This window comes from Lagopus muta, chromosome 6 (genome assembly GCF_023343835.1).
Source record: "Lagopus muta isolate bLagMut1 chromosome 6, bLagMut1 primary, whole genome shotgun sequence".
NCBI classification, from domain to species: Eukaryota; Metazoa; Chordata; class Aves; order Galliformes; family Phasianidae; genus Lagopus; species Lagopus muta.
The window spans coordinates 25414815-25440778 of NC_064438.1; the positions used below are offsets into that span (position 1 = coordinate 25414815).

The 25964-nt window shown below is 37.7% G+C and overlaps 1 protein-coding gene across 3 annotated transcripts; it reads right to left on the minus strand.

The window, feature by feature from the left end:
- Nucleotides 1-1386: 1386 nt before the first annotated feature.
- Nucleotides 1387-25934, minus strand: VPS39 (VPS39 subunit of HOPS complex). 3 transcript variants are annotated; one of them, XM_048947511.1, is made up of 26 exons: nucleotides 25705-25934; nucleotides 24243-24308; nucleotides 22903-22967; nucleotides 21562-21604; nucleotides 20946-20996; nucleotides 20424-20518; nucleotides 19297-19395; nucleotides 18580-18672; nucleotides 16465-16648; nucleotides 15867-15987; nucleotides 15398-15518; nucleotides 14437-14566; nucleotides 13138-13280; nucleotides 12127-12270; nucleotides 11429-11570; nucleotides 11142-11228; nucleotides 9602-9675; nucleotides 8978-9076; nucleotides 8621-8738; nucleotides 8023-8151; nucleotides 7464-7566; nucleotides 6552-6597; nucleotides 5622-5771; nucleotides 5334-5468; nucleotides 4654-4745; nucleotides 1387-3585 (listed from the first exon to the last, which is right to left on the minus strand). In XM_048947511.1, the coding sequence occupies exons 1-26, from the start codon at nucleotides 25775-25777 to the stop codon at nucleotides 3510-3512; spliced, it is 2679 nt and encodes an 892-aa protein (XP_048803468.1). In that variant the 5' UTR covers nucleotides 25778-25934; the 3' UTR covers nucleotides 1387-3509. The 3 variants fall into 3 exon arrangements, with proteins under 3 accessions (XP_048803468.1, XP_048803469.1, XP_048803470.1); XM_048947512.1 differs by lacking the exon at nucleotides 20946-20996 and adding an exon at nucleotides 23374-23406; XM_048947513.1 differs by lacking the exon at nucleotides 20946-20996 and having other exon boundaries at nucleotides 25705-25933.
- Nucleotides 25935-25964: the final 30 nt, after the last annotated feature.

A 25964-nucleotide genomic window follows, 5' to 3' on the forward strand; every position in this document is an offset into this window, starting at 1 on the left:
GTGAACTCACAGACTTAAAGGCAAAAAAGCAAATACAGTACTAGTGCAAAACAGCCAGTGATTGCTTTAAACTCTCATGATGCATTAAGTGCTATGTAAACACATCTGAAAAAGTGCTTCTTTACATTTCATCTTACCATTACACTGAAAGTTAAGAGGCCCATTCTGTTTTATTTGTTAAAAAAAGCGGAATTATAAGCACCATGACTGTGAAACAGAGGAAAATTGAGGCAACGTACAATTTTGTGAGTGCCCAACTGCATTTAAGTCATGCTTACCTGCCTTTTCCTGAAGTTCTCCGCCCTCTTCCAGTGAAATCTCACCACAGGAACCTAATGTTTATAGAATTTCTCTCTCAAGAAAGTCCAAAAGCTTTTAAAAGCATATATATAAGAACTGTTGCATAGTCACAGATCCGTGCATTAACTGTTTGTGAGTAGTTTTAGCCATAGAAACACTGTTGACAGCCAACTTAATTTCCAAAGAACTGCTTACTTTGGTCCATTCCTATGAAACTAAAAAAGCAAACAAGGAAAATAACATCAAAACACAAAATGAGAAAGACTGTCTCACATATGGATAACTTCATTTCCAGGGGGATTAGTATCAGCATAATGCCAGTAGTATCGTTAGCACCATTAGCACCAGTGGTCAAGACAGATGTGTATCTACATTTCAGTTAATTTTCTGTCAGCAGGTATGAACAAATAACAAACACCACTAACTATATTATATGGCACTTAAAATACACATAAATATTGAAGATGAGTCTTGATATCAAGACTCCAAGGAATGCTCTCAGTGTTTTTTATTGATTGTTCATTCTTTATTTGTTGCTGTTTCCCCCACCCCGGTTCAACTATCTGTGAGGGAGACAGACTTTACCTCAGAGCCAGTATCTCCCATTTCTGTAGAATGGGAAAATGAGCATGTATGTTCTATTTCCAACACCACAGTAGTCTGACCTAAAAAAGTCAACCAACTGCAAATCTGTGAGCTTTAATATTTCCTGACTTCAGCACAGTGTTGTTCAATCACCTTCCCCTGAAACAGCATATCACCACTCAAAAAACCACATCAATGATTTTAGCATTCTCTAGTAAATATGTATTTAATTGTATAAGACTTTCAAAAACATTATTCGAAGGATACAAAAGTGTTTTTAGTAGTATTTTGAAAACATTCACAGACATACTATAAACATGTAAATCCAAAGCAGAAGTTGAGAAACAGTAACAGCTCTCAGGTGACATGGCCTTATCTGAATTACGCATTAAAGCAGAAGCGATGTTGAGAGCCCCTGCATTAAATCTGACTTTCAAAAGAAAGCACAGATTATTAAAATAAAGCCCAAAAAGCTTAACTGCACAATGACTGACACACACACTAGTTCACAATATTTATTACGATCTATTGCTTTAGACAAACCTGCTGTAGCTGCTGTATGGTTAATTAAATCCAAGCCACATTGTAAGAACCAACAACAACAAAAAAAATACAGCACAAATCACTTCTTTGTAAAGGCTATGCAACAAAGATGAACAGAGGCACAACCTTAACCATGAAAGTAAGAGCACAATGACGTTCCTCATATGTGAATACCACTCTCCAGGTAGTAGACGATGGAAGTAAATAAAAATCATACTAACAGTATTAAATCTAAGATAGGTAAAAATCAGAGCAATATTGTCGTATTTGTATATAAAGAACACAGGGCCTGATAAATACCCTTCTTTCATTCTCAATGATCTGTAAACACAACTCTCCCAAACTATCTTCCCTCCGCACCTGAACTAGTATATAAAGACCTATACAGAATGTGCAAATTGAATATAAGTACTTTAGACTCTTTTCTTCAAATAGAAGAAATACAAGGTTAAAAACACTAATACCACAGATTCCCTCTTCCCAGACTCTACAGAAAGACCTTAGTAGCAATACCACCCAAGATATACAAGCACAAACGTAGCAAAACACTGGACCATGAAATTCATAGGAATGCACAGTATATAAACAATAAATAGAAACACGTGGAAAAGGAAAACAGTTACCAAACAAAACCATTAGCAGTGGTAAATTAAAGTGAATTAGGACTCCTGACAGCTTACTGCAGATCTGTTCCTAAAATAAACACGTCCATGTCACAATGGCTTAACTAAACCTACAAAGTTAGCTGAGATTTAGCTACACCTTAGGCAGAAAGGCTTTATTACTCAATCATTAAAATGTAACATCTGATAGTTACATATCATGAACAATATTATCTAATTATTACAAATGTGTAAGTATTGCTGGAGTCAATTTGGAGACAAAGATCAAGACAATTAACTTATGTGCTACTCCTTCCTTTTCAATACTGCTGCTCACATTCTTTCTGCACCAATCACACGTTTCAGTATTTCCAGTATCAATGTGCGATAGATTACAGCTTACAGAAAAATTAGTTAGACAAAAAGATAACAGCCTACAAGGAGTGTGGTACAACCCAGTTTTTGCAATTTAGACCTCTGGCCCAAGAGTAACTTAGGAACAGTACCAGCCCGCACAGAACGCAGTTGTTCCAAAGCATTTGAGAAAGAGAGATGTTGAAATAGTCTAGATTTTACTTCAGTGTTGGGAAGTGAAACAGTGACCAAAGAGCTTTATATACATAACATCTTAAGCGTAGTCAAGAAGTTCAAGCAATAACTGTAGTTCAATCCCTCAAAAAGTTGCTTTGCAGGGTGTTCTTTGCTTTTTACATGAATACAGGAACTTCTTAGAACAGTCTCTGAGCTTCCAGTCATGCAAAGAGTGACCAAAGTCAGCCAATAGCACACAAATTATTTCAATTTACAGTTCTTAAAAAAAAGAAAAAAAAAAAAGCAGCTCTTCAGTGATGCATTTGCTGTTTGCCTGACTATCTCCCGTGCAAATTCTTTTAACCTGAAAGTCAGGTGATAACACTGAACATCAATAAACAAATTCCTTTGGCCAACATTTAAATATTCCCATTACTGTGATAAAAATAAAGCTATTTTCTACATCTCAAAATAGGCATAGAAGCCTCCTTTATGCCATACATCTAGTGATTTACATGCGGTAGTGATACAGCTGCAATGACTCAAAATACATTTTCTTTTTTGAACGATATTTACATACAAGGCCAAATCACAATACTGTTACCCCAAGGAGGACTTCTGCTGTAAAAGTTGCCTTGTGAACAGCTTGCAATTGTCTGACAACTCATGTCACAAGTTGGAGTGCATTACAAAGCTTATGGCTGATCGGTTTTTATTCTTCATCTGAGTACTGAGAGGTTCAACATAGTTGTCAGCACTATAATGACAAGATTAAGTCATTTTCTAATAAATCAATATGACCATATTGGTACAGTCTGTCCTTAGACACAAATGACTTCTACTTAGTGAGAACCTAGAAACAAGCCTCAGTAATCTCAGAAGCATCAACTTTTTAAGCCATCACTTCTGAACTTCATAGGAGTGTTGGGATTATTGAATAAGTCCAGGTCAGGTGTCCAACGTGTTGACTTCTTTGGAGCAGAAATAATGCACAACTATTGCATTAGGATATCGGGCAAATGCGCTGTGAAGAGATAGAACACCAAAAGGTCAGTTTTTTTTGAAACACAGCAAATACAGTTCTCTCTGTTGGAACAAGAACAGACGAGTGTCAAAATCAGAAAAAGGTGCTCACACAGAACTGGCTCTTTCCTATTGAGATTTCACCCTGAATATTCTGTCGGATAAAATCAAACAAAAGTGTTCTATGGATTTTGAGAGTATCATTAAAAAAACCAACCTATTTTTATTTCTATAGGCACACTTTTCTTCGAAGTCACTGGTACCATTTTTTATCTGACTTTGGATTTAAGTTTCATCCTAGTTTTTGGGAGATGTGGTAACTTACTGACATGATAGTCCTTCAAATCCTTACTGAAATTCACAGCATTAGAAAAGCCCTAGACAACCAAACCAACATTATACACACGAACTTTAATTCTGATGTTACAAGCTATACACTAATAAGAAACTTGAAAATGCAAAGCATTACTATCTTCAGACTCACGTTCATTAAAATATTTTGGAAAAGAACTATTTCTTTTGTAATCGTGAATGCTAATGATATTTTGGAACAGTTCACACCAAGAAGATAAACAATTAATGATCGTACGGCATTCCACTGGAGTTTCAGATAGAAAAAAAAAATGCGCATAATGTTCTATACCAACCCATCATTACTTACTAGGAATAGCAGAAGAAAAGTTACTGGAATCTAAGCATCAAGTGAAACAGTTCTGTTTTTACATGTTTTAAGATTGCTATACTTCAAAACATAAATTAGACAGGGAATCACAAAACCATTAGATATAGAGCTATTCCACATGCATCTTAGTTTGAGATTCTTCACATTGTTCTCCTTAAATTGCAGCTAAGAAGCAGTTATTAGGCAGTGTTCTTACAAAAACATTCTCAGTATCAGATACGATTTTCTGCCTTCCAGAGTAGCAAAGTAAGATGTCTTTAGAATTTCTGATGGCACGTATATAGATACATACAGACACAAACACATAACAAACATGTATACACACATTTTAAGATTTGATTCACATTTGATTTTGTTTCCCAAACTTTAAAGCACATGCTCTCTCACCTGTTGCCTATCTTCTTTTTACATACAGTGCACACCTTCTCCTCTGTAATAATGCACTTTACTTGCTGATGCAATATTCGCTCCTCCTGAACCTATGGGACAGTAAATAAACTTGCTTAAAAAGTAATACCATGGTACAGTTCCTTTCTAGACTGGTGAAACTAAAAAACTATCAGAACATTCAATTTTCAGTGGCTTTATCTACATCAGCAAGTTGTATTGCACAAAATAAAGACTTGGTCTTGTGTAGAGTAGAGCAGGTAGTAGTGAAGACCCAACATCAACATTACAGGTATTCCAGGATTTTATTTTGAATAAGTCTGAACCACAGCCTAAAGCATTCCACCCATTAAGAGAATTCAGCTCACTACAGAAGTGCATCCTCTGATTTAGTTTACTTGGAAGAAATCCAGCCCATGCTCTCCAAGACCATCCTGCAATGCACCCCAGGGCACAGTGAGTCCAGAGACTCACAAAGGCACAAGCTCCATCCAAATTAAAATGACTGCACTTGCCATCATACCCTGAAAAGGGGACATTCAAACTATCTGGTGCACGTTTACTAATTTCAGGTGAACTACGGCGCCATCCAGAGAAAACACATCACATATAAGGAATAGTTGATTAAAATACCAAGCATCAGCTTTACAACATAATTCCACTTGGTTATGGGTATTTACCCTCAGAAACTCAGCATGGAGAAGATTCTTGAGTACTTGATTGAATCTTTTCTTCTGGGCATTTTCTTCAAGGACTTTCTCTAGGAAGATTCGAATCTCACTAATCTGTGTATTTGCTGGAAGAAGGTTTATTGCCTAAAGCAAAATATATCTAGTTAGGAAAAATTACAATAAATAGAGAACAAAATACAAGTTCACTCAATTCACACTGTAGCATCCTGCACACACACATGCTCCAGTATGTTCTGCCTACAGTACAAACTTAAAGTACATACGAGTCTTTCCTACCTTGGTGGTATCCAGTTTGCTGTGATGCAACTCCAACACCTGCAGAGCAGCCTGCAGATTTGCTTGAGGCTCCAGCACTTCCATCTTGATTGGCCCCAAGCAATGAACACTAGGTGGGGAGAGATACATCCGGAGCAGAGACAGATAGACCTGTTACACAAAAGGAAAGCTGCTGAAATCATCGCACTCATGAACTCAGGAAGCAAGAGTACTAGTAAAGTACTATTTTTATTTTTTATTTTTATTTTTTGCCATTCAAAATTCTAAGTCATTTAAGCAGCTTTTTTCTTAAAACCACAGGAAAAAAGATGTACAAGTGATGTTCAAAGACTTTTAAGATTTATATTGTATGTTAAGGTTTTTCTATAAAAGTAGCATCTTTTAATCATGCCTCCTTTATTTATCTTCTATAACTCATCTTTAGAAAACAACACTTTCATTTTTATCATTAACTTTTTTGTAAATGTAAGTGGAATAAGAATGCAGTACTTTATCTAAATTGCATCAGGAATTTATCTGTAGAATATATGCTCAACTCAAATAATGCAGCAGCATTCACAAAAACAAAAAAAAAAATAAAGCAAATTTGTGCTTGTAACTCCTAAATCCCAAGAGGTTATACATAGGTTCCTGTACACCTCACACAAAATCCAAAGCAAAAAGCTTACATTCCCTACCATGGCACAAGCAGTCTACATATGCATCCAACCTGTTAGCTTTATGTTTTTGTTGTCCCTTTTTTTTCAGTGCTTCAGGAAAAAAATATTAAGAAATGTTTTATTACTTATATACATTAAATATATATTTTATATGCAGCCCAAGACAATTCCTCTTCACTCACTGCGGCTCAGGCAAGTCAAAAGGTTACATATCCAGGGTCTAAAAACATCCTTACAGAAAAAGGAAGTCTGCAAAGATGGAGCTACTTACATCTTTGTTGCCATCTTTGTTTCTGTCATAATGTTTATGGCAGTAGCTAGAACAGAGAAGAATCAAGTGAAATGCATGAACAGGTTTGGACCCCAGAAACTTATTCCAGAGAAATTATCATCTAAAAGTTCAGTTGCTGAGGCCATCCACATCAGGTGACCATATATCCAATTCTGATCACTGGTTGCTTTGCATTACAATGCTGAGAAAAGGCAGGTTTTGTGCATGTCTTCCACTTCCATTCAACTTACAAAACTTTCACATTGAAACTGAATTTAATACCTTGATTTCATTATATTAAAAAAAGAATGGAAGGGGGTGGAGTGGAGATGTTATTGTATTTTAATCATTTTAAGGAAAAGATGTCTCTGCTAGGCATTTCATGAAACTAACTTCAGAAGAACCTGGACTGAACAAGTGTCACTCTTCAGACATTCCCGTCAGTACTGGATTCCATTTTCACATAAATACTTCAGATTCACTGAGATGGTTTCCTGGCACAATGGATCCAGAAAAAAAACCAACACATTTTTGCTACAGGGCTGTGCTAAATGAAGGAACTTAACTTGCACCTGGACTAGTGAATCCCTGTGATAACAGAAGGCAAGTAAAGTAACATCCATAAGCTCACAAACTAAAGAAACCAGTGGAAAGTAAGCAGTGGAAAGCCACATCTGACAGGAAGGAAACAAAGGACTCATTTGATGTGAGTAATATTGCTAAGAAGTGGAATCACAGAAGAATGTGAAAAGTCAATCCACAAGGGGAATACATCATTACCTGTAATCAACAGATAACTTGAAGAGCCCAAAACTCAAGGAAACATGGACACAAGATCCTGAAACCATATAGCACTCACGCTCCACATACAGCAATAACTCACTACAAAAATCTATTTTAAAAAATCCTTACTTTTCAGCCATGTTGGTGTCCTTTAGAATATGAACATAAATAAACAGAGCTTGCTCATGTTTCCCCATACGACCCAAGAGCAGAGCACGTTCTTCTAGAAGACCTAGTGGTAGGATGAACGATTAGTCAATAGCTACATTTAAAAATACAACAAAAGGTCCATTAATAACCAGATTAACAGAAAAAAGAATAAAATGGAGTTTAAACACAAAGTTATACAAAGTCTACTACAAAGTAGAGATAGTAATATTTTTGAATTCTCAAGTAACTTTAGGATATAACTAACTAACTGAGGAATTCAAGCTCATCTAAAGGTTTGGCTAAATAGTTAAGTGATAGGAGATGTCACTGAAGGTCTTAAGCCAGCATTTAAATGAGTCCTGTGGGGACTGAGAAAAACAGTTCTGCCAGCATACATACAGTGAATACACACACACTGTGTATTACAACAGATCTAGCCATCTTCTCTTCTTTTAGTTGCTATGATTCCTAATAACTGAGAAGGTTCTGTTGTAAAATAGAAGAAAGGTTTAGTTTAGGCTAAAGGAATTGAACTCACCGTCAAAGGGAAAGTCGCTAATTAGTCGACTAGGTTCATAACAACTAGACTTCTCCAAAAAAAGGAGGAGTTTTTTCCGGTAATCCCCTAAGTCTCCTCCTTCCTCCCCAGCAGGCACTGCAGATTTATCTGTATGAAAGAAAGAACATCAGTTACCATATTACAACTATTTCATGACACTAGTAACAGAAGAGGAAAAAATAAAATTAGGATAAACCACATTCTAATGAAATTGTTCCATTTGTAAGAGTTGAGCGCACCTGACAAATAACTTCAGGTTTCTAAAACACACGGACAAGTGTCTGATTAGACAGTATATGGTTAACCAAAACCCACCTCTGCCCTTAACAGAATAAAGTGAGCAGTAGCTGTCATTTCTTTAACCATGAGCAAAGTTGTAAATCAGTCACTTAAGATTTCCAAGGTAGCAAGAAACTAGACTTGCTACAAACCAACAGTTTCTGTTGTTTGTTTTCTTTCATCATTTAAGGTATCTTCTCCTTATCAATATGAAGAGTAGAGGCTTAGAACAATACACTGTGAAAGTTCTCCTGTGCCATCGAACCCCCCTGGCCTACCAGAAAAGGCTAAAACGTACCTGCAGGGAAAGAGTTGAGATATTCTTTCATTAAGCCCTGCACTTTCTCACAGTACAGCTGGATCAGATAGTTGTGAAAGTCTGCGCCAGTTTCTTCCCAGACATGAATGATGTGTTCCTGTAAACACAAGTTCTGATTAGTTACAGATACTTACTCTGGAAAGTAATTTGCTAAAAGCAAGCAACAACTCCATACTTCATGGTTACTTTTACCAAGCTTGAACTCAAGATTTTATTTCCTGCACAAGTTACAGCAAAGCTAGCATTCTCTGAGACACTACCATGTACACCTTGAGATCTAAAGGCTTATATGAACATGTACTAAACATAAAGCAGTAACACATATTGAGTTCTTACCAGATATGGGATAGCCAAACTTTTAAAATTTTCGATCAAAAAACTGAGCACTTTGTCTCGTGGCAATGCTTCCACTTCAGGGAGGTCTTCTGTAAATATCTGTAAAATGAAATTTTATTCACTGAATATTTTTAAAGTGCTGCAATGTATTTTCTCTGAGGCTGAATGAAGTTCAGCATATCATTATGTAAGTCTGAAGAGTAAACACAAGCAGTATTAAAAAAAAAAAATCCAAGCAGCTTATTTAGACACCCAGAAGATATCTCACATCTGAATAGATGACCAAATTTCCACTTCTGCCAGCACATATCTTTTCATTACCCAACACCTCTCAAATACAGAAGTCAAAGAAAATTAAGCAAAGGAAATTAACATTTAAATATCCAATCATGCTCTCATACAATAATACTACACCAAACTCAAGGGTTCTTAGCCACTTATTATAAAACAAGGTATTCTAATAATGGAAAAAAAAAAAAAATTGATAAGCTGTCCTGATCCATCTACTGCTAAGCTTTCTGTTACAATGCTGAATGCAGACTATCAGACACTAAATTGGATTTAATGTTACCACATGCATTCTTAAACCATATGCTGCACTAAGAATCTCAGTGGCAAACTTACTTTCAGTCCATCTTCAGGATAATCTCTTAGCACCCAGACAGAATAGGAAAATACCAAGTGCAAATTCTCCGCACCTGGAACACAAGAGGTAGCAGTGCTCAGCACCATATTCCTAAAGATCTACCTACTCACAACACAAGAAGATGCTTTCAGAGATACCCACGTTTCAGTGATAGTAAAATTCTTTTCTGTTTTCTCCACTCCAATCAAGCAAATCACACATTGCAGTCTAAGGACACAATTCATTACTTTGCAAGAATGATTTCAAACAGGAGCAAAAATTAACACTCAAATACTAAGTGCCACAAAATTTATACAAGTCAGACCAAAACCATGTTCTATTCTCTTAATCAACTCCTAAGCATTTTCCTTTACTAACATTACTAATTTTTCTTATCAGAGTGAAAAACACTATACTTCTAACTTGTGTAGTTTCTTTCAATTTCCACTTTTCGGTCTAATGTCCTCTATGGCAAAGGGTCAAATCCTTTCACAGTAAGTAAGAAATTAGCAGCTGATATAAGTCCATCAAGATGAATTTATCAAGATAACAATCCTTACAAAAATAATTTTTTAAATAACAGATTATTTTGTTAGGCTATAATCTGAATATCACTACAGATCTCTAATAGGTGAGTGACATTATCAAATTACACCAAGTGTAAGAGACACAGCACAACAGGAATGGTGTCAAAGCCATGGGAAGTAACATATCATTGAATAACCATGATGCTAACAAGAGCCAGCAAGAGTTCTTTCAAGAAATAATGAATAAAAATATTAAATATATACGTATATGGATGGATACACTATCTGAAATTATATATAAAAACTAGCTTTGCTGGTAAGTGTGAGAGAAAAATTTATTTCTCCCATAAACTACTTTGAATGGTTGAGTTTGATTTACCAGTACTGTGATAAATGAAAGAGTTGTGCATTTAGAATTAAATAATAATAAATCATATGGGAAGGGACTATTCTCAACAACAACAAAACCAGAAAAGGTCTTAAGTAAAGATGAACAGCCAAGCTAGGCAATTTCCTACTACAATATTATATAACCAGCAACTAGAACTGTTAGGTCATAACCCAGATTAATCTAGACACAGGTTATAACTTAGATTTATCTACACACAGAAAACAAAAGCTTCATATAGGACTCTTCATTTTGGGAAAGACACTACAAAGCCCAGCAACTAGTAGCTAGACTTTCCACTGGAAAGCCTATCCCAGAAGTAAGGCTTTCCTTTCATCAGTGATGGCAAACCATTACCAGAATAAAATACAAAATAATATGGTATATTTTCTCACAGTAGAATTTTTTTTTTTAAGTCAGAAATAAGGAATGTTTACCAGTAAGATTCTCAAGTTTAAACTGGACACTCCTGAGCTTTAATTCTTAAAGTCTGCACCACGCGAGAAAGCAGACTAGACAATGAGGTTGTGCTTTAGCTTGATAGTATCTATGAAGTTTCTGAACAATAGAATAACTAAAATCTGGAAAGAGCAACACTTCCACAGAAACAATGTAGACATTTACCCAAATGCTGCAAATACTGTACTGTCCTCTCATGACCCTTCAAAGGCGAGTTGGCTTTCTTTGACTGATCCACCAGCACCTGTAACGCTTTAGACAAACAAAAAGGTTAATTCCTTTACAAGCATAACTATCATTCCAATTTAAGCCACAACAAGCTACTTGAGAACAAAAAAAAAAAAAAAGAAAAAAGAAACTTTGCTGTAAACAACATGCAGGCAGTAATGACACAAGATTAAGAGCGTATGCTCCTATCCCTTCCCCTCTGCTCATCCCAACCCCACACCTACCTTTCTCATGCAGACCTTTCTTCTCATACAATATTATGAGCTCACTGTATTTGTGAGCCTTCTTCAGTACGTGTTCACTCTCCTCAATGTGGCAGTGATTGTTCTCCAGACGTAGCAGTGGTGCCACAAGCGCTACATTTGTCTGCAAGCAAGAAGGGAGCACTCAAACATATTTCTAACATTCTAAGTTCTTCCTAAACTTATAGTACACAAAGTGAGTTGAAACAGAGAAATTGCTCAAGAAGCAACAGCTTCACATCCAGATCAAGCCTCATCTTCCTTAAGAAGCTCCATTCTGTAACTCATTAGGAGAGAAGAGAAACAGTACATCAAAGCTATTCCCCTTCCAGAAAAGAGGTCTGCTTTGAAAAGCATTATTGACAACAAAAGATAACATTGCTGCATTTAACAGTAAAGGCAACACAATAAGCAATGGTTAAAATGCCAAAACAAATAAGCAAGACAATGTTCATTTCACTGAGGCACCTACAAGTACTTTCTTTCATGAAACTGCCTCCTGATAAATGAGAAAACTAGCTGAGACCAAAGCCTCCAACATCATTTCTAGACCAAAAGTGAGACAGTTTTTGTTTGAGAATTTGACAAAATCCCTTCATCCCGCTCAATTTTTTCATCCTGATATTGCAACAGAAGTTGCATTTTAATAGGAACAACTTCTAAGTCAGGTGGAAACTCACATGGAGGTAACACTTTAACAGGGTGGTATCAATTATTTGTAACAGCTTCTTTTTGGATTTGATTGTAGGTGTCCCTTCCATGAGGGGTGAAGTACTGGATTGATGGTCGGAATCATTCAGCTTCTTCACCAGCTGACTCCTTTTCTGAAGGACATCAAATGAAAATTTAGTACCCCAGAAACTATGTTCCACCAAACAAAAAAACTAAACAAGTAACTTACTTAATCAATTGGATCCTTAAGAATTTTTACTATTTCCAACTGCTCAACATACCATCTTTTCAACCACATTAAGGTATATAAATTTGTTTTGCAAAAGTGTAGTTTCACAAGATGTCTGAAATATATATTTAACCTGAGCAAAGACATTTTTAAGAAATCAGGAGACACTTAAAACACTTGGAGAACTGTTGTTCCCGTTTTCAAGGTCCGGTCCGCCAGGGGCTAGTGCCATCACCTCACTAGGGCCATTAGTGACACAGACATCAATATGAGGAGTAGCAAATGGCATTTATTGTAACTAAAAGGTGACTTATGTATCCTAAGTGCTTAAGCATGAACCACAAGGCACAAAAACATTCTCCTAAACACAAAGTTCCCAGTTAGTCTAGTAAGAATAGCAGCAGAACAATTCAGAGTCCAGTTGCACAAAAATAAAGAGGTCAGAAAGTTATTTTATCCACTGCCTCCTGTTCAACTTTATCGTGCATGCTTTAGACCAATTTCCTGAATAGAGTGCCCTCCATAATAGTTACCAAACAAAACCAAAAGGTCAAGAGCCCAAGACCTCTTCAGAATGCTACTGAAAACAAAATACCAGACTCAAATTCAGATCTGAGTTCAGGAGTAAATTTTATCCAGATCTCAGAGAAGCCATGACCATGAAGACATTTTAGTACGGCTAGCCTAACAGAGCTGGAGTAGATGTACTGCTTCCTGCAAAAAAACTGCACAACAAAAGATGCTGCAGCTTGAATAACCCTGCTCCAAAAACAGACATAGGGGTACTCACTTGCGTTAGGTAGTCTATCAGAGCTAAATGTGCCTTCTCCAGCTCTGCTCCAGAGAGCCCTGGCAAGGGGTTGGGATACTGTAACTGTTTCCTGTAATCTGTTGGCAGTAGGTCAGGATACAGACCCATCACGTGAGTGGGATCTAAGCAAAAAATAACTAGTATTAGTAATCATAACATATAACGTTGCCAACTCTTTAAATGTAACGTAGCTTTAATGTAAAATTAGCTTTAAACATAAAGTTAACTTTCCAACAGAGCTGCCTCATCAACTTGTGTGTCCACTAGATTTCAGATAACATAAATTGTTTACCATGAGGAGAAAAAAAAAAAAAAGCTAGAACAAGGCAAAAAAGCAGCAAGAAAAAGACTGTTTTAAAGTCCAAGCAGGAGTTTCAACTTGTGCTCCTGTCACACACAGAGGGCAATCCATTACTATCATCCTTCTATTGTTCTACTTGCAGAATCCTGACATTGACAACTTCAACAGTAGGACAGGATTTCTACAAACAAGTAATGTTTTCAGGAAAAAAAAAAAAAAAATTACGAAACCTGAACTGAAAATAGCATTATTCATATTAGCACACCACTGTTTTCATGGAGCTTAAATAAATTCCAAATTTCCACCCTCTAATTTAAGTTCAAAATATTTCAAGTTAAAGTAGCTTTCAAAAGTAAATATGATGCTAGACGTCACCAAGGAAATTTCTAAGTTCAAATGCACAATGCTGTCTGTCAACAATGAAAGAATCTCAGTCTTAAGCAGTATTTTATGATGCAGACCAGTCTTCAGGCAATCTTCCAATTATCTTAAAACAAACCTGAAGAATATCAGAGACTATTTTAACTTCCAAAGCCATCAAAAACCTTCCTGGCTTCAGTAGCTTAGCCCTTAAAGCAAAAACAAGGTTTAGGGTCCTCAGTTCAAACAGAGGACAAGAATGTAGCAGATCTACAGAAGCTCCTTATTTTCAGCTCCAACCTAAAAGTAGACTTTTGACATGTGCAGAAATCTCCAGCCTCCAACATCTGCATGTATGTTATACGCACTGCAAGACCAGGCTACAATACAAACATACTCTGCACAAAGTGCAATTTCATGATTTAAATTAACTTCAGATAGCTTGAGCTGAGCACTACAAGAGGCTAAACAGTTGCCTAGACTAGTTGCTATTCACAAGGAGACTGGTCAGCACAAGACAATATTATTTTAAAAAGGAAACCAAAACATACAATGATCTGTAAGCTTCATTTCATCTCTCCCAAGCCAGCTATCTTAAGATCAACTTAAGCATTTACCTGTACCAAGCTTGGCAAAAACTTGCATTGACTCATCAAAGCGCTTCTGACAGAAGAGGTTGAAGGCAAAGAGGTTCTTTATGTGGTGAATTTGTTGTCGCTTCTCACTATCTGAATCATCTTTCATTTCCTATATGCAAATTGATACATATTAAAAAATTTTGGGCAGCACAAACGAGAAGAAAATGCCATAGAGAAATAACAGGACTAATATCACAGAATCACAGAATATAGTTTAGAAAGAATATGAAATCCAGAAGCCTGCTATGCTCAAAAAAGGATAATCTTCCTAAGTGAATACCTCCAACAGTAATTCTTATGTGCTATGTAAATTGCAACACTGAGATAACCTGGAAGGTTTGAAAGCCACCTCCGGTTAACAATATAACAGAAAGTATGTTTACAGTCATTTGCTATTTCATTTAGTTTTTTCCCAAGTTCACAATCATACACACAATTTATTTATTTTAGATTAACACCACGGAAGTTTTCAGAAATCAGAAAATCCTAAAACTGTATAAGCAATGGAATGAAATACACTGCCTCAGCATCTCTAAGAAATGATTATGTAACACACAGGGCTATTACAAAAATTCCTGGTCATTGATAAAACAAAACACACAAAGCTAAGCAACACTGTTTACAATTGGTCCAAAGGCCTTAAAGTCCAACTGACCAAGTCTGTAAGAAGGTTAGCCGATTAAACACCTAAGAGAGGTAACTCATATGCAAGATAACACCAAAAAAATCTAAAGCAACTACATCAACACAGAAAACAGACAGCATAACCCTAAAACTTACATTTAAAAAAAAATAATAATAATTTGAGAGTGTGTGCAAAGTAGGCAGAAAGGAGGTTAAGGTCTTCAGCCTAGCTGCAGTCAAGCAGTAGACAAACATTCTTTTGCGTACTTTTGTACAAGAAAATTCCACTGCAAACCCAAGGATTTGGAGTACTTACTGCCAACTGCAAAGCCAACTCAAACTGCTTATCCTGCAGAAGTTGCTGGATCTGTGTGGCTATGGACACAGGGATGAGTCGCCAAACAAAGTGATTACTTGCCACATATATAATATTTGTCCTGCAAAGAAGCCAAAAAGTTTAGTTACCACATTCTAATGCTGAAAAAGAGTAACACTCTACCAGAAACAATCCTGGCTAATTTATGCATTTATGACAAAGGCAAATTAAGCAATACTGCAAAGCGGGAAGGAGCAGAAACATCTCCAGTGATCAGGAATTCCCAGAGATGCTCTATTCTTATAATTCACTCCTCAAGATATTACATCCATTTTTCTGTTCACAAACAACAGCAAACTGTTTCAGTGCTATTACTTAAGCCAGGAGAGTATGAAGAGCTCTTCTCCCAGTTTTTCAGCATGCTACCACACAGACAGCTCAACAAAAGCAATCATGTTCTACTTAGTACCCTCCAGAGGTGATGAAGCGTGGTCTCTGCAGCTCAATACTCTGTACCAGCAGTCGGGGTTCAAATGTGCGGATTTCCACATATCTTGGCAGAACAGCAATGATGTAGGGAGGCTGATGTTCTATTTGAAAAACAGGTGAAAATATAATTGTTCTCTCTCAACTTTGTGTCATGAAAGAGCAATTTTCCTTGAGGTCCATGTTTGTTTTCTTATTAGCAACAGAAATCAGTGTCCAATGCTGACAGCAATTTGCTTACGGACTACAAGGCTTTTTGTTCATCTTTCAATATACAGAATTCCTGCAGCACTCAAGTGTCCAGAAAAACTTCATCATCTTCCATTTCAAATCTTCTTCCTTTAGAGAAACAGGCATATTGCCTGTTTCTCTAAAGAAGAAAATAGGCTAAGAGTAAAGATGACAAAGAAATTATAGAATAAACAAGCTGGACTCACTGAACTTGGAAAATACAACTAAAAACACTCTAGAAGCCAGCTGTCTCTCCAAATCCAGCCAGTTTTTAAACACTGTGGAAGTAACAATTTTATCACTTACAAAGGAGCAAAGAGGCAAACAAAAAAATTACTGGTAATTCTCACCCATGGCTATTGGAATATCTGTCCAATTCAATGCACATTTCTGGGTGCAGACCCCTTCTTCATTGAGGACAACAGTTAGATCATCTTGACCAACTGCAACTTTTCCATCTGCTACAGGTGCAACCAAAGGTTCCAGTTGCTTCCCTGTTGGAAATAGTTCTTTGATGGATCCTTTTCCATCCACCTAAGATAATAAAGAAAATAGAAAGCCTATTGTTCCAAACAACATTTCAAAGATATAGAAGAGAAAGTATCTGAAAGCAAGAGCACATTAAACGCTACCTAGTAGAGAGATTTTCAACTCAGATTAATCACAGTTAGGACAAGTCTAACTTAAAATTGCAGCAAGAATTTTCTGCATATGAGCATAATCTAAATAAATGTTAATTTGGAAATAAAGAATTAATACTCTTTTGTCAGAAATGACATATTCCTGTTACCATGATGTAATGCGCAGCAATGACAGCAGAACAGCAGGTCCCAGGCTGCAGCAAGGTGAGGGTTTGCTCAAACACAACACCCACGTGCACAGAAATAAAGGAAAGAAGTTGCTTACTTTCAAAAGGCCTCAGGTATGCAAGATATCCTTTCCTCCACTGCCAACCTTTAAATGAGGTCTGGGCAGGGGTAGATCCCAGTTCCAACCCTTCTGGTCACTCAGGTGCATTGCATGCAACTGAGCTCCTCTGGGCTAGCCCTGCCTTCCTACCTCAATCACTGGCTCGAGCTGTGACCTAATATTTCTGCTACACATGATAGTAGCTGAGTACATATATTATTCAGGCACATAAAATGCATAACACAGCAGCAATATTGGCAAAATTCCCCGATTATCTCTTGGTGTAACTGCAGGATTTCAGTTAGGTCAAAACTTTAACATGGTTTCATTCTAACATGAGTAACTACTGTAACATAAGAAATAAACTAAAACTAAAGCAAACTCCCCAGTCTTTTTCCCTTCCTTAACCACTCACTGCTGTGGCCGCAGATAATCCAGGTATCTGAACTCAAATGCATATTCCAACAAAATAAATAAATAAATAAATTTAATAAACAACATGAAAATGACGTTTCATGAGTTGACCTAACAATACACTGTTGCCAAAACAGACAAGCTTATTCCCTCAGTCCAGTTACATCTTCCTGCTGCTTCCCTTGTGTTACAGTAAAGAACTCCTATAAATCATCAGCTAAACAGCAGAGAACAATTCCTCAAAAACATGGATATATTTTATACATATTCAGTGAAATCCAGCTGCTCAGCAACAGGTGGGACAAGTACCAGAGCCAACACAAAGATGATAGCAAATCTCAACTCTGATTCCTCGAGCAGACACAGAAAGACTTGTACCACTAAAACAGTGGGAATCAGCAAGAAGGACACAGAAAAGGACTGCTTCTACCAGCAGTATCCATCTGAACTGGCCGTAAAATTACCGTGCGATCTTCCTGCCAACTACAGAACAGAGCTGCCATTCAGTAAATAGATGTATGCAAATGAGGTATACCTCACCTTCATCTCATTTTCCTGTAATATCAGCAGAAACCAATTTTAAAGGTGGAAAAGAGAGTCGAGTATTGCTGTCAAATTAAGCATAAGCAGAAACTGTAATAGTAAATGAATGGCAGTAAGTTTAGAGACTTTCAAATAGGAGTTACTACTATTCAGCAAGAGAACAAAAAAAAAAACAAACAACCCACAACTGCAAAACAAACAAAAAAAACCAAACACCTGGTTGCTCCTTCTCCCAAATCAGAACATACTCTTGGTCTTTCCTCATTTTGGTCTAAAGTTCCTTCTTAGAAATACTGCATAAAATGCAAGCTGAGCTTACAAACTCTGCTGCCCAACTGAAACATAAGCATTTGTGTTATCTTTTTCCTACAAGACCTTCATATACTAGTTCCAACAGTGATAAAGAGAAGATCTCTTCGTGGCAAAACTTTGGCTTAAAGGGATACGTTTAGATTGCCCTTTCTAAAATCACATACAACAAGAATACCAAACACTGTTTGTCATTGTTTGTCAGCTCAACTTGTGAACACAGGAGCATTCTACAGTCCCTACTGCTATTTATTTCTCCTTAAACACTGAATTTAAAAATCTGTCCTTACCCGTATCAGGTAATAGTCTCTCTTGAAGCCTACACAGATGGAGTTTTCACACCAGGCCATAGATTTGGGTACATCAGGTACACTGAAGTCACCCTGAGGAAAACAAGTCAAAATGACTGTTAGAAGAGAAAAATCAAAATAGGAGTGTAACAAGAAACACTGTTGTTATCAAGCTCCCTAGCACACACACACCTGACTTCAGCTGGTCAAAAAAAGCAATGTTCAACTAAAAGGCCAGATTCATATTCCTAGAAGAGATAACTGGAAACTTTTCTATGCATTTCCAATGCTTACTTTTATCATCGTGGTATTCTCAAGTGCAGTTCTCTGGGCTTGTTGTCAGCAACCACCTTCTGACTTACTGACATACTTGAAAAAACCTCCCTGAATCTGAAGTTTTCATGATCCACCTCCAGCATTACTGCTACATATGCATTTACAAAAGCTGCACACATTAGCTTATTTACTAACATACCACAACTGAACACAGCCTTTTACTTAATTCATGAAACTATACTAATGCTACCAATTGTAGTTTAAACCCTGTATTTGCACCTTTATGTGCTGCTGCTTTGTTAAATCACCACAAAACCAACAGGATTTGGATATTCTAAATACTCTAAAAGTCAGCATTGCCTCTAGTAGGGATTGCATGAAAACAAGCAGTAAATAGAATTCCTACAGAGCCATCCTAGGCTATCAAAACAGTCAACTCACTTGTAGTTCATGGAATTCTCTATCTTTCCAAAAATAAAGTTGTAGCTTCTTCCGCACTGCCACACACATTCTCAGCACCTCTTCTCCATTATCTGAACGCTGTAAAAAAGACAGGCCTAAACTCATCAATACTAACAGACAAAGAAGATAATACAAGGTCAAAAGAATCTTCAGCCTGAAGCAAAGCCGTCAGCTGAAGAGTAGCTTTGTTCATTCGTGCCAGAATGGGAGTCTCTAAGCCCAAAAACACAGAGTAGGTAAGTGGTGTAGTTGAAAATGAACTTTGGTTAGATGGCAGCAGTTGTGACACCACAGAAATACAAAAAATAGAGCACTGAATACAGATACACACAGAAACAGAAGATAAGTAGAGAGCTGTCAGCCCAACCCTGAAGACCATGATAAACAGCTTAAGCTCTATAAAGTATAGGAAAGGAAATGAACAATGCAAAGAATGTGTTATGTTAATAACACTAAACATTAATGACTACCTTTCATATTCCATCTCAATGGAAAAGTTTCCAGACAAAAAATACTAACAAAGCTAAGTGCCTGTACAAACAAACATTGAGGAACTTTGAAGTGATGAGATGCACTTTAAAAGACATCACTAATTTTAACACTTAGGAAACACTCAATACTTACTAGAAAAAACTGAATACTAAGTTTCCCATGGGATTAAAAGTATACAGATGATGGGCATTAAGCCATCTCTTCTGGTTACAGACCAGATTTCTGTACAATATGAGTAAGCTGAGAAACCTCGGATACAAAGGAGTCAATAAACCACAATATACTAACAGAGGATTGTTACACCTCATGGAACCATTTTATGGCCTGGATCTGCCATAACCATCATGAAACTCCTTGAACCAATGCAGTTTAATAGAAACAAAACCAGAATAAAACAAGCAATGGAAATGCTTGGTGATGCAGTGCAATCAGAAAAGCCGCCCCCCACAGTTACCACAGGAGTGCCTTGAAGTTCAAGGTCACAATAAGACAGACACAAGGGGATATATAACAAACACAAAATTAATGAACCAAATCTACACAGCAACATTAAAACTTTCTTTTTAAAAAGGAGGGGGGTAAGGACACCTGTGCCATTGTGTTCCTCATCTTACCTGAAGGTCACAAGTAAAGAGAGATGCACCTTTTGCCTTGGAAACTGTAGTGATTTGTTGAAACGTCAACAGGTCATGGACATAAATGTTATTTTCTGTTTTAAACAAAATTCCAATTATTTTTCAATGTTTAACACACTGAGCTCACCATTAATTCATACAAATTATTGCAGTTCACGGGGGCACAAAAAGAAGAATTGTTAAAGAAAATAAGACTGTAAGAAAGGAAAAGGAATCTTCTCCCAGAAACTGAAAAGTAAGTGCTGAGGCACAGAAATACAAGAGTACACATGCAGAAAAGACAACTAACACCAGCTCTGGTAAAAATCACATGAAGGAACTGAGAATAGGTGCTAATCAAGCAGAGGAAGTGGGAGTGAAAGAGACAGCAAACAGGCTAGACCAGGGCAAGCTTGTGATGGAAGACTGTATGAACAAAGACCATTTTGAACTGGCTCCTGAAAGTAGTGAGAAGTGAACAGTTTCAAACAGAGGGTGCTGTGGTCAAGTTTTTGTACGCACGAGAACGCAGGCAGCTGAAATCTACACATGCTGGAGTCGGGAGAGCCGGGACTTGGAGATCATAGAAAAGGGAGTAGCAACATAAGCAAAAACAGACATGGGAAGACCATAAGGTTAAAAGGAAGCCTGAAACAAGCAAATTCAGATCTTCCACGACAGGATAAAAGACTGCCATCTGCAAATAAGCTGCATTTTATGCCACATAGCAATGGTAAGTTTTTCATGCATCAAACAAGTTTGTACAACAGAAATTTTAGACTATTCTACAGTCTGCATACATACATACAATATGTATCTATGTTAATGCACATAGGCCTCTATGCATATAAATTGTAGATGCAAACACGCACTTTAGCATATATGCACGTTTTTTTCCATGTTTAGTCATGAAACTTAGTGTTAACACTTTTGTTCTTCAAGTTGGCTTACAACAAGCAAAGCTGCTTCCCATTCTAAACTGCACAATGCTTCCTTCACCAGGTGAAAAAGCCTAAATTCTAGAAGACAGCTTTTCAACAATTCAAGTACTATGCACATGTGGAAGGCACACCATAAGCAAGCCAAGTAACCGCACCAGGAAGACTTCATTAAATATTAAAATATTTTCCTTACTTACCTAAAAGACTGACCAGAATTTTAAACTGAGAAACAACATGAATCTGAAAAAAAGAATTCTATCAGTGATTTCATCCATAAACAAAACCTCTGAAAGAAACTTGATTATAGATAGTCTAAGAAAAAGCATTAAACATAATCTCAAAATAATAAAAACTATGTTATCTATGCATAATCTTTCTGACAGATATTGCAGTTGGTTTCACTTACACCATGTTTTTCACAAAGCGCACAGAGCTTGCAAACTAAGCTGATAAAAAAAAAAAAAGCAAAAAAAAATTGGTATGCTACAGAAAGGACACTGAGGTGCTGGAGTAGGTCCAAAGAAGGGCAATAATGCTTGTGAAGGGCTTGGAGAATACACCCTACAAGGAGAGACTGAAGGAACTGAAAATGTTTAGTCTTGGGAAAAGGAGGCTGAGGAGAGACCTTATTGCTCTCTTCCAATATCAGAAAGGTGCTTACAGTGAGAGCAGGGCTGGTCTCTTCTCATTGGTGACAGGATGAGGGGAAATGGCCTTAAGTTGTGCCAGGGTGAGTTTTGGTTGGATATCAGGAAACACTTCTTTACAGAAAGGGTTGTTAAGCACAGGAATAGGATCCCTAGGGAAGTAGTTGAGTCACCATCCCTGGATGCGTTTAAAAACCACACACGATTTAGCGGAGGGTTATTAGTTAGGGTAGTATGGCTAGGTTGTGGTTGGACTCGATGATCTTTAAGAATTAAAGACCAGAATCAGAATTAAAGATCAATTTAAGCATTGCTCCAACCTGAGCAACTCTACGACTCTAGTACAGGTGTACCTCTAAACAACACGCATGAGTGACAGTAAAAGAGGCTGCTTAATCTTTTTGACATAGATGTTTTCCTGAGCATAACCAATGAACCAAAGTTTTTCCCCCGCTAAAAATAAATAATCACATATTCATATGATTATCAGTAGATAATCAGTTACTTTAAATTCCAAGTAACATAAATTATATTCACACTGCTACATTTTATCCAAAGGCAAATTATATCAGTCTGTTGGTGTCTTACCATTGCTATTTTGTCAGAGCAGTTGAGCATCTACTGCAAATAACAGCATTTCCATAAGTGTCAGAAATAAGCTTGTACATCCCAATGCTTAGCTTTATGCTTCAGTGAACACACCAAACTCATTGCTGATATGGGAAAATACTGAGCAAGAATACCTGGCTGTGCTACCCCTAGAAAAACCTATTATAGACTCAGGGAAATTTTTAAAGTTTAGCAGAGATTCAAGAAGTACATGTAAGATTGCACTTCTTTTCTGAATACAAGGAATATGATTCCCCATGCCAAAAAAATGTTATTTCCTACCTGCTGAATCTTTTTTGAGAAGTTCTTGTTGGATTTCTCTAGTGTCACTTCAAATCTATTGCAACCTATCAGAAAGATTTGAGAGAGCATATAAACTGAAGTTGCCTTTAAATTTATGGCAGAATAGATTTTACAGTAAATAGACCACAAAGAACTACGAAAGCAAAAACAAATGCTTAACAACAAATGCATCAGAAAGCCTTGTACATCATCAGGTAAGAACTCAAATAACACTATTCGTACTTGTCTGAGAACTTCATCAGTAGTTACATTTCTACCTTGCTGGGATTTCAGATAACAAGATTTAAGCATTTTGAAACCCAAAGATACAAAGACATCCATAAAGAATTAATCAACACTAATCAAGTATCAAAAACTTAAACTGCTAAGGAACACATCACTGCAAAGTAGACAAGGAATAAACACTACACCACAAGGGGTTTAAAAGGAGTTTTAGGGATAAAGACTTACAGACACTTTCTGATGACATAACCTCTCCTGGCACTGATGCAAAAAAGGGGGAGAAATTTACCAGGTGAGATAAGACACTAGCAACTCAAGACTAGCATGTTCCAATTGGAACAGACGTCCTATAAGTTTCAGAAAAAGCAAGCTGAATTCAGTCTCAATCAGATACAAACAAGTATCTTTCCAATAGTTGATGATCCTGGATAGAAACATTTGGATTTTTTTTTTCCTTTGCTGTCCCATGCTATACTGCATTACTGCATTCAATAACTTGCATTATCAGCTACTATATAGAAACCCAAAATATATATCTATCCAGTGAAAATCAATTAAGTTTCAAACAGAACAGCATTCTCTGTGGCATCTCCAGAATAGCCTATGAGCAATTATAACTAAGAGATAGAGCGAAAAGCAGAAACATGAGAAAGTAAAAATAGTGAAGTTCCTTCTCTCCCAACCCCTGATGTTGATGAGCCCACTGAATAAACTTGCTCTTTCATTCATCTAGTAATCCAACCTTTCATTAGCAGATGACAAGCAAACCTGCAGCAACAAGCACATTGTACTGCTTTTGTGCAAGTTTATACAGAGTGAGTGCATTCAGAGAAATTACTTTCTGCAAAAGAAAGATCTGACAACCTTATATAAAGTACACTCTAACACAAACAACAGGCTGATACTACTACCTATCCTTCTTAACTATCTGATAAACAGTGTGTACAGCTCTATTAAAGATCTCACACATTCTTTAAACTCTAAGTAGGGAAAATCATCAATCACACATATTTGTGTTAATATCACAACAACATCTGACATGAAAGAAATAAAAGTAATATAATCAACTTCTTGTGTCATTCTTACAATCAACTTACCTACATCCTTCTTGATCCTGTAAAGAAGAAGATGCCCTTGTTTGGTACCAACAAGGAGCCATTCCTCTAAAAGGAGTAGGGAGAAAATAATCAGTTCTGGCAAAGAGTGCCCTATCCAACTAAGCTGTATTTATCCTAACACCTATAAGCTTGGTTCAAAAGCCAAAGAGGACTTTATATGGCAACCATAGACACATCTCCCTACAGTGCTCCTGTGCAAGTGCTAGACTGCAGCATTTGCTACCACATGATGGCCAAAAACCAAACAGTAAAACAAAAGCTACAGCCAAGACATCAAACCCTGCTTACTGGTACAACTGTAGATAAACAAGCAGTTACATCTTTTTCAATCAAGAGTGTCAATAAGCTATTACTGAGGCATCACTATGTCCCAGGGATGAACACCGCTACATAATAGGGGGAAAAAAAAATGAAAAGGAGAAGTTCTATGCTTTAAAATAAAGTCATGCTTTTTATAAGAACTTCCCAAAATTGTCAGCTGTGCCTGAATCAATGTGGCATCCTTGCTTAAATGGCATTTGAAGTGCTTGGACAACCAGCAGTCACTTAAGATTTATAAAAGAGAAACTTTTTATATATGAACTCTGCAGCAAAGTTTCAGACTGTTCCAAATTACAGCACTCATAGCAATCAAAAGGCGTAGTATCTTTACCAGGTCACAAACTCTGACTGAAAATCTTCCTCTTTGCTGAGAATCACATAGGAAAAACATACACATGGATGTATCTTCCTCCTCCCAGTACTTCCTCATTACTTAAGATGCTTGTATTTATATACGTTCTCATTCTCCTGCAAGCTCTTCCTTCCACTGCTTGACTTTACCCAACCATTTCATCTGAGGCCTATGGGTTTGGGCTCCCTTATGCTCTGGCAAGGTAAACACTTTCATAGTGACAAAGATTAAAATCTCAACAAAGAAATAAACAATCTTCGCATCTCCTTTGCTATATAATTCTACCACATACGTGTCATTGCCCAACTACAGTGCTATTACTGAGGTTATGGTAAACAGATTTAAAGAGTTGCACTTCCACAGCATCTGAAGGACTTTTAATAGCAGCTTTGTCTCACAGCAGCACAGCACAGAACAGAACAGCCCAAGCAGCCACAGCAGCCTTCCCAACGCACCTGATCAAGCACCACAACCCCCTCACCGTGCACACCCCAAAGTACCACCTATACACTTATATAACACGAACACAAGCAAGCAGGCGCTAACGTTAAGGCTAGAAGGCCCCGCTGGCATTAAGGATAGGAACCAGCCAGCACTCAGGGAACTGCTCTCAGCGCTGAAGCGGCCGCGCTCCAGGCCTGCACCGCAGGCGCTCCGCAGCCGGGCAGCCCGCAGCCAGCGGCCCCGAGGGCTGCCGACGAGGACGAAGGAGGAAGGGGGGCTGCCCAGCAAGGCGGGAGATGCGCGGCCGCAGCCCTGGCGGCTCACCCCAGGCTGCCAGGCAGTCGATCTGCAGCGGCAGCTTCTCCAGGATCGGCACGTGCTCGAAGGCGTCGTGCATGGCAGCGGCTCCGTTGGGCGCTGGCGGCAGCAGCACCCGCCGGCCAGGAGCTGAGCGGGCAAGGACTCCGCGCCGCAGAAAAAGCAGCAGCCCCACCGGACCGCGGCACCCTGCCCTTCCCAGCAGTCCCCGCCGTCGCTTCCGTGCCGAAGCCCCGCCCGCCTGCCCGCCCCGGCCGGGGCGGGTC

Bases quoted from the DNA above. Each gene is read 5' to 3' on its own strand.
- VPS39 (XM_048947511.1), bottom strand. From the start codon at position 25,777: ATGCACGACGCCTTCGAGCACGTGCCGATCCTGGAGAAGCTGCCGCTG. The intron at 20,519-20,945 runs GTGCGTACAAAA...TGTTTAAAACAG, and splicing joins TTTCAGCTGCCTGCGTTCTC to AAAATAACATTTATGTCCAT. The intron at 5,772-6,551 runs GTAAGTAGCTCC...TTTGTGTAACAG, and splicing joins ACAAAGATGGCAACAAAGAT to GTCTATCTGTCTCTGCTCCG.